The sequence below is a fragment of the Egretta garzetta genome, unplaced genomic scaffold, assembly GCF_000687185.1.
Source record: "Egretta garzetta isolate BGI_Z169 unplaced genomic scaffold, ASM68718v1 scaffold724, whole genome shotgun sequence".
Classification (NCBI taxonomy): domain Eukaryota; kingdom Metazoa; phylum Chordata; class Aves; order Pelecaniformes; family Ardeidae; genus Egretta; species Egretta garzetta.
Window position 1 is genome coordinate 379,016 of NW_009259523.1, and position 9,725 is coordinate 388,740.

The 9,725-nt window shown below is 39.8% G+C and overlaps 1 protein-coding gene across 1 annotated transcript in view; it reads right to left on the bottom strand.

Moving 5' to 3' along the window:
• Positions 1–9,725, bottom strand: part of FBN2 (fibrillin 2) — a gene marked incomplete at its 5' end in the record, with an annotated part of 179,131 nt that overhangs the window by 55,248 nt on the left and 114,158 nt on the right. The window contains 5 exons of the mRNA XM_009637471.2: positions 235–360; positions 1,074–1,199; positions 3,312–3,440; positions 5,893–6,018; positions 8,460–8,687. Coding sequence (XP_009635766.2) covers positions 235–360; positions 1,074–1,199; positions 3,312–3,440; positions 5,893–6,018; positions 8,460–8,687 — 735 coding nt within the window. The remainder of the gene's footprint in view (positions 1–234; positions 361–1,073; positions 1,200–3,311; positions 3,441–5,892; positions 6,019–8,459; positions 8,688–9,725) is intronic.

Genomic DNA, 9,725 nt, shown 5'->3' on the forward strand with positions numbered 1-9,725 from the left:
CAAAGTATTCTGAAGAGTTCAGTACAGCAACAATCTTTTTATACTTTCTTTATATTTCCAATAAAAGTAAAAGTAAAAGAAGGGTCCACAATAGTCCATCATACGCCTACTAGCAGATGAGAAGATGGCCCTGCTCAGTTTCAGAAGGAAGGTATGAAATTAAATAAAAACAAAGAAAGATGCAACAATATATGCTGAAGCACAAATACATAGGTGAAGGTGTAAAACACTTGCCTATGCAGCCTTGTCTGTCAGGAGTGGCCTGGTACCCAGAGTTACAGGAACACTGGTATGTTCCAACCATGTTCACACACTTGCCATTTCTGCAGAGACTGTCACTTAACGAGCACTCATTTACATCTGGAAAAGAACCGTTCCTATCAATTACTTGTTATTCAGGATGCAGAATCTATCTATCTGCTCAAATACCAGAGTAAAAGGGTCAGAGGTAATATTTTAAACTGGTGGTTTTCAGGCTTTTTCAATTTCTTTCTTGTCCTGAGCATGTTCCAGTGCAAGGTATGGAGCTATAAACAGTATGTTTAAGTCCGTGTCCAGAGATTTATCTTCTTTGTTTCTGGCCCGTGAGCATTAACTGCACAGTCTGCTGGTTTAGACCAACTCTTGAAGAAGCTATGCATCAAACACAGAAACCACAGAGATAATGTGAATTCTGGTTTTTGCATTTTGGTGAGTTACGTGCAAAAAGGAGAGCTGCATTTCAGTAAGGGACAATACTTTTCTTGTGACTGTAGGAATGAAGTTCATTTTGTGCTTCTATGTATTTGACTTGAAAGTTGCTAACGTGAGTGGTACAGTCCTCTGAGTTGCTAAATAATCCGTAAGACACCTGGTAAAATACTCCTCTTTGAAGTCAACAGTGTTACGGGCACTGGAGATTTTACAGGATCTGTTACAAGGTTTTAAGTTGAAGATACTCATATAAAGGAGGAGCGTGAATTTGTTTAAGATATTCCTGAGACTCCACCCTTGCCAGAGACAAGAAGTTTTCATAGCACAAATGACCACTCTTCTTAGAAAGCTGAAGACCACTATTCTGAGCTGAAACTCACCTATGCATTCCTCACGTGATGGTGACAGCTCATGTCCCAAAGGACAGTCACACTGAAAACTCCCTTCGGTGTTCACACATGTCCCGCCTCTACAAAGCAGAGGGTTGCGTTCACATTCATCAATATCTGCAAAGACACCATGATAAACGAATACAAAATCATTACTAAGGAGCAACAAAGAGTAAAACAATTCTCAATGTCTGTAAGTGACAAAATATGGAGGTTGGAAATAAAAGGATTGTTTCATTGAAGCAGTGTTGCTCCTTTCCTCATACTGCATAACAGGGCAAACAAAAAACTATACATTATTAACTCTTAAAATGGGTATTTTTCCCCTCAAGAAAACCACAAATTCATAATTTAAAATTAAATATTCTAGGCGAGACAGTACACAAGAAAAGACAGCAACTGTTGGGATGGTTGCCATTTAGAACGATGTATTAATGTGATGAAATTTTCTAAAAAGTGATTCTTAGCGCAGCCACCCATTTATGTACGTATTCAAATTGTTGTCTATGGGTGCCGTTAATGGGGATGTGTGTGTAAACTTTTGACTCAGTGGATATTCAGTTTGGTAACTCCTGTATGTGTCGTTGCATGACTGAGAAATAGGCTTGCTACAGTTTACAACAGCAAACTGAATATTCAGCTCACAAACCTGATACAGCTAATGCTGGAGATGTGGATGAAGAGAAACATGATCAAAAGATGTTCAAGGTGCAGGATGCACTCACGCTTTTGGACTCTCAGGAAGTGTTATGGCTACCTATCCTTGAAACTCGAGACTGTTATTCAGATAGGCAGATGAGTGTTATCTTTCATTACCCTGAGAATTTGGTCAAGACATCATTGGGTTTTGCAGGTTATTCACATGAGGGGAGAAACTGCCTGATGATAGAATTCAACACCTCTTTTGCTATACTCCTTCTTGGATAGTCCTCAGAGCTCCAAAATGTTTTCATTGAACATTATGCCTTCCCTTTCTCACTTCCTGCAAAAGGCCCTCAAGAAGTAATTTATCTTCTCATCTCCTCACTCACTGCTTATTTATCTGACATCCTGCTTCCCTGCCTCTGTCTTACACATGTCTCCACCATACAGTACTGATTCTCTGCATTTGTACTCTGTCTCTCATGAAGGCTTCCACAGTTCAGCTTCTTTGTTATGTTCATCTGTGATTCAGGCAATGATTTTTTGCTGACTTTTGGAGTCTAAAAGTATCACAATTTGCAGGTAATCAAGTAAAGGTGACAGGAGGCCTGCATGGCCTCCTGGGACACAGGGATATAGGACCACTTATTTGAGTTCAATTATGAGCACAGAAGCCCCTGATAAAACTCAAACACAAAAAGGAAGCATAAAATAGGCAAAGGCAGGGACAGGTGATGCAGGAGAAATACAGAGTCACTGTCTGAGTGCACAGGGATGGCGTTAGGAAAGGCAAAGCCACCAGGAGTTGACACTGGCAAGGGATGTGAAGGGTATGACAGCAGCAGCAAAAAGAAAAGGGGAAATGGGGGAAGAGAACTGCTGACAAAGGAGATGAAAAAGACATGAGGGCTGAAAGGGAGCCGGCCAATGTCCTTCTGAAGCCACTCCTGACCATCCTTGAAAGGTCATAAAAATTAGGCAAGCATCTTTAGAGTGGCAGGAGAGGAAATGTCAATCCAATCTTCAAGAAGGGCAAGGAGGAGGACCCATTCAGCTGCATCAAGATGAAAATACCAGACTTTCATTATGTATTTCATGTGGTATTTCGTGAAGTATTCCACAATACTAATTCAAGATTTTTTAAGGTGGCTAGTAACTTTTGGCATCTCTGTATCTATTCTTACAACTTTAGACAGATTAAAGAGAGGATTTTTCAGGAAATGCTCTCAGAATTTCTTGAGTCCTAGAAGAAAGAAGGAAAAGTGAATCACACTACTTTTGAAACTCCAGCCTTCTATTCCTAGCTTTACCACATGTTTGGATACCTCATTAGCCATTTTTAAACTACATGAAAGAATAGTTGCTGCCATTCTAAAATATCGATACAGAAATGTGTAAAAGTAATTAGCAAAAAGAACAAGCAAAGCTCAGTTATCTGTCCTACAAACTGTGTATCTGTCGTATTTGTTGAAGTCACAGTAATTATATATACGAAGTGTTCAGTGGAGCAGAGCTAGCATAGTATGCAGTACAGTCAGGCTTTGTACAGTAAATAGACAGAGTCCAGGTCATTCTGACACCACTTACCCATACAGTTCTTCATCATCATAAATCCACTTTCATAACCATCAAAGCACTCACACTCAAAGCTTCCAGGAGTGTTGACACAAGTGCCACTTCCACATAAGTCTGGGGAGATCCGGCACTCATCAATGTCTATTTTATAGTAAGGAGAGGTAGAAAAATTCAACCATTTAAAGTTATCCTGCTTTTCATACAATTGTACACTTAGCCATTATAAATTAACTCTACAGAAATCATATATAGCATATAAATCAACAGAGAAAAATGAAATTCAACTAGTATTTAAAGGAGTATCTGTAAAAGATTATAATGCAATGTGTTCAGAGCTCTCAACTATAGATTAAACTATGTAACAAGTAGGCTTCCATAAAGTGCAATTGCAGGTTAGATTTCTACGAAAATTACTAACTGTAACAAATTCTGTGTTATTATTACAGACATACTGACTCCATGACTACAGTGCCACAGATATTAAATTGCTTATTATGAAGACATTTATCCAGTAATAGCATTATAAGCTTACATATACCCTATCTATTAGGAATAAAGGTAGTGCCTTTGAAAGCTAGATTTACAGTTCACTGGTTATCTTATTAGCTAAGTTTGAATGAAACTTACTGTAGAAAAATCTAGCAGGTATGTAGAAGGTAAAAGAGAGGAGAGGAGAGGAGAGGAGAGGAGAGGAGAGGAGAGGAGAGGGGAAGGGAGGGGGGGGGGGGGGGGGAGGGGGGGATGTTTTTTCCTATGTCTAGTAGCTAATTAACTCCTGCCTGCCAGAAACCCTACCTTTGGAGTATCTGTTGGGTCTACAAGGCCACGGTGTTTAACATGGGCAGCTGTGACTCAGTTTGGAACCCAGGGAAAAGGGAAAGGGAAAAGGGAAAAGGGAAAGGGAAAAGGGAAAAGGAAAAAGGGAGAGGGAAAGGGAGAGGGAAAGGGAGAGGGAAAGGGAGAGGGAGAGGGAGAGGGAGAGGGAGAGGGAAAGCGGGAGTTCATTGCCTTTGTGTCCTGTTCCCCACTATACCCTCTACCTTCAGTTTCATTCACTACTGTGTCATTAATTTTTACATATTAGGAAATCATGAACTTTTTACAGGGAATAAAAATAACAGAATATTTGAAACAATGAAAACGTTAGTCCAGGATAGGGGATAAGATTGGTTCCATCATTCACGAAGTCCAGGGAGCAAGGAATCAGAGAAGAGCATCAACATGTTTGCAGTAAGTTGGTAAGGTGGGCAGTAGACTCATTGTGTAAGTGGTTGAGGAAAACTAGGCAAGTGTAAGCTTAACTAAAGAAACTGCTAAAGATTTAAAACAGTTCTTTTTTCACCACATGCAAGAGTCTCTTTTGCCTCTGTGTTACTCCCCATGGCCAGGTTTCTGATGGGTGATGATAGTTCAGTCCTCACACACAGATGTGTGGAGGTGTCAGATGGTAACCCACATGGCCTGGAACATTACAGAGTAGCTGCCCTCCTGCAGGCTTTATAAAACATTCTGTTGCTAAACTTAAAACAAAAAAAAGGTCATCTGTTTAATAAAACCTGGTTCTCTACAGCTGCTCAGTGGATAATTTTCATCAGAACAAACTTTCAATGGAAAACAGAACCAAAAAAAAAGCTTTTGTAGGGAAAAATTTTCTGACCTATTCTTGTTAGTTTAGAAATAAAGTTTGTTAAATGCATTTCTCATCAATGCAATCACTATAAAAACAAGGAAATCGCCTATTAGGGCAATATTAACATCCAGACCAACCTCAGTTAACATGCCTTACTACCCACGCTTCATATTACTCAGGCTGTGTGGTATAACAAAACCTTCTTCATTTTCAGCACAGAGCCACCCACAAAGCAGGCATCCAGGTTCTCATAACCAGAAAACTATCAAGCTTATCTTCTGTTTCAGTTCTTCCAGACAGTAAATAACAAAATATTAAACTTCTAAATTAAATGCATGGCTCTTACTGAGTTAACGTTGCACTGATGTCAGAATTGCAGACACACAGAATTCTGTGTGTGCTTGGCTATCAAATGAAAATTAAAATTGACTTGCAGTGGAGTCTCTAAGTTCATTTGGTAATACAATAACCAGAGAGTAAAGAATGTAAATAAAGTTAATCTGAATGTTAAAACATTGAACTTGGCTTCGCTGATGATCCTTTCGATTTTTCAGGTTGTACTGATAGAGCGCGACCTGAGTGTCTTTAACACCAGTTAAAAAATTCCTAGTGTACATGTACAAGAAGAACATTACATTTCTCAAAGAATCACTTTCTGAAAGGAAAACTTAACACAGTTGGCCATTCTAGAAGTCCAACAATTAAGCTCTTAGAAACGGAAGGAAATGAATTACATTAGTTTCCAGATCACCAACCTATGCAACAAGTGCAAGTTTCCTTAAAATGTCCCAGGGATGTGGTAGAGGCACCATCACTGGATGTTTTCAAGATGGACAGGGTGCTAGATAATCTTATCTAGGCTCCTTTTCCCAGAAAAGGTTGGGGCAGATGATCTTCTGAGATTCCTTTCAACCTGGACTATTCTACAATTCTAGGAAAAACTGGGGAAAATGCAAGACTTACCTGTACAGTTTCTTTCCTCCATATCTAAAGTAAACCCACTGTTACATCTACACTTGAAACTTCCAATTGTGTTTCTGCATTTACCATTCATGCACATACCAGGGAACACTTTACATTCATTGATATCTATGAAATAAAAACAGAAGAAAAGAGCATTCTTAAGCACAAATATATATAAAATTAATGGTAATTTCTTGTTCCTTCTTACCAACTGTATTGGGCATAAAAGGCAGGGTTTGGGTTGCAGGGGACTGGATAGATGGCCTCTTCCTACACAGGTTATGAGAAGGGAAAAATGAAACGCAGGAGGCAAGCAGGATGGGACACTGCTGGAGATACTGACTGCAGATGCATTCTTGGAAGAGAGAACTCCATGTCAACGGAGGAACCCCTGAGGGACTGCCATCCCTCGAAGGCCTATGTCAAGGCACACACACTCCTGAGGGACCACAGCCTGTGGAAGACCCACACCAGGGCAAGGACACTCCTGAGGGACTGTAGCTGCCAGGGCAGGGATGTGCTTGAGGGACTGTGGCCTACAGGTGACCCAAGCAGGGGCAGAACACCCTGAGGGACAGCAGCCCATGAAGGACACGTCCTGGGGCAGAGACACCCTTGAGGGCAACCCCTGCTGGGACAGGAAGATCCCTGAGGGACCATGACCTATGGGGTATCCATACTAGGGCAGGAATACCCGCCCAGGGACTACAACATGTGAGTGACCCACATTGGGGCTGGGAATTCCTGAAGGAGCATGGGCTGTGCACAACCCACACTGGAGCAGGAACAACTCTGAGGGCTTCTGTTGCATAGAGGAGCCCATGCCAGGGCACAAGAAATGCGTATGAAGGAAGGAGCAGCAAAAGGGAAGCCTAAGCAACAAGGGGTGACAAAGAGAAACGATCGCAGTGTCCCCAAGGCCCTGTGCTGCCAACTGCCTCATCCCTGGGACTAGGGGGGTTGGACAACCAGGATCAGTGGAGGAGAGGTGCTGGGCTGAAGCTGAGCCTGGGGTAGGGGAGAAAAGATGTTTCCCTACCCGTTGAATTGTTCATGCTTTCTTTGCTTCCCTATACCCAAACCAGTATTAAAAGTTTATGCCCATCAGCAGTCAGCCAAATTCGGTGAAATTCACAGGGTTGAGACTCTTTTGCCCATGATGTCAATGTGTGCATTGTGCTCTATTTTCCTAACACAGCAACTATTCAGGGTGTTCCTGAGCCAGCTTGTAAAAGATGTAACTATTACCTGGTTGATTTTTTTTTTTTTTTTTAATTCAGATTGCCAGAGTGATATCTGAAGCTCAGTTTAGAATAGGGTAATTTTTCTTTTGTAGACTATCAAATGAAGTGTTTCAACTCTTCTAAATCTGTTTTGCTGGACAGCTGGATAACACAGGCTGTCAAAGGATCTTGCATAAGACAAATAAAGGTTTTTCATGTGTCAGCCTCTCTCATATGCAGCATTTACAAACTTGAATGAACTTTTCTTACACTCTATGATATAATTGGCTGGATGAATGTCCTTATGTGAATTAATGTGAATGGAAGAAAAGCATGGTCCAAATACAAAAGCAGAAACAAGAAGCAAGACCTAACAAAAACCTTGGAGTGGAGAAGATTTTATTATTATTAAATAATTAAGAAATTATTAATTTTAATAAATAATTTTGAATAAAAATAAACAATTATATTATTATTAAATTATTTGTTTAGTAAACCACCACTGAACATTCAGAGCTTTGCCTGAGATAGTAACTCCTGAAAAACAGAGCTTATGGTAAAGCAGAGGTCCAATAAAGTTTTCTCAAGCAACTCAACATATTTCAAGACACATGCTTCAGAATACATCCTTAAAAAAGCCCAAAACTAAACCACTTCTGGATCACTTCAGCTTCTGCACACAGAAATTTACAGTTTTTCTTCTCACATCAGTCACCTAAAATATCTCAGATCTTGTTTCTTAACAACTCCAGAGTCTTCAGATTTGTTTTTCTCTATAGGAGGTGAAGCTAGTAAAACTGGACAAAAGGCTTTTATTTACTTCCTTATCACTGCGGTTCCTCATTATCATTGCAACAGATACCCTTCGCTTTTAATCACTTATTAATTCTGCAAACCATAGAAAGAACCCATCCTTCTTCAGTCTCTTAGAGAACCCTGTCCAAATTTTAGTAGTATTTTAGATTTACATTTCAAGTCCCTGATTTTATGGGACTTCATCCGACCCTCAGTTCACTCTTTGCAAAAGCACTATCTTAAAAAAAGTGCACATTTTCTGGTATCCTCATCATTTAGAGCTCCCCTCCCTTCAGTCCTGTATACTCATTTCCTTTTTCTCCTTACCAAATTCAAGCTTTGCACGTTTTCCTTTTAGGTTCCTGTAACACTCTTGAGCACCATGGAAGCAGAAGAGTTTCCCATCTGTAAGGTCAGGTCTTTCAGGCAAACATCTTTATAACATCTCTCAAGTACATAACAAACATAGACAGAAATCCTGGCATTTTCTTAGAATATTCACTCAGATGTACCTATAATTCACTTTTAGATCCAGAAAGGAACGCTTACCTTTATAAAATGGCCTGCCAGTTAGAATATCTCCCCTGTTGGAAAAGCCAGGACCTCTGGGGCACAGAGCCTCATACTCCTTGGTGCCAGGCTTAGGACACTCCTCACAGTCGGAGCCCCAGGCAGCCCCCACAGCACAGCAGCAGGCATCCATACGAAACTTGCCAGGCACAGACTGAATGCACTCATCTTCGTCCCATTTCAGGTAGCATTGCTCCATGCGGATATCTGCTCATTTTAAAACAACAAATAGGCATTTTACCCTTTGCTAAAGTTTTCTGGTTTTTTTTTCAGAAGCACCTATTTCTGAGGTGCAAGTACATGCGAGCCTCAGTTTCTGGGAGACAGATTTCTGCTCAAGGCTCTATATTCTGAACAATGTTCAACCATTTGAAGTTGCTAATATTGCGCTACCATTAAGTTTCTGGATCTCTGCCGTACTGCATAAAAGTAAAAGCATTTATTTTCCTGTCTCCAAGTATCAAGATACACCATTACTCTGACATGATTGTGCTTTTTAGGTTTCTATGTGTATTTGATAGGACAGAGACATGCATTTCTTTCCAGTATCAGGTAATCTTATTTATAAATTGACCTGCATTCATGGCAAAAAAAAATACTCCTACCTATGTTTACATTATTAAATTAATTTAATAATAGAAAGAATACAGGGAAAAAAAAATTCTGACCACTGTTAGTCTTACTTTAACACGACTTAGCAGGGGAAAACAATATGGCTTCCAGAAAAATTAATTATGGTTACACTTAAGGGTTCCGTTTGCAGAAAGGCATGTCAGCCAAAAGATGTATCAATCACGTGTGCAGGCAAAATCTGCACTTGCATACCCAACTGTCATGAAAAGTACCACACGCTAGTCTGTACACAGAAAAAATCAGCTTTGCTATATCTCACATACAGTAAAAAAGAAATTACAATAACAAACCATTTGAAAGCATCAGTACATTCCACACTTTTCAGCTATTTGTATTTCAGTAAAGAAAAATAATCTAACATTTTTAGAAAAATATTTAGCCATTTGTTGAAATATAAAATTGGTTAAAAAAAAAAGGTTCTTAAGTCTCTACATGCTAATTTCTACAACATAGGAGAACTTCTATGCCAAAATTCAAAACAACTGACAAATAATACCAATATGGAAATGGACAGTATCAATTACCACAGAGCTAGAGAAGATGTCTGTGGTACTACACAGAAATTTATTGGTAGCTTAATGGTCTCCAGGAAAAGAGAGTTATGTTTCAGTG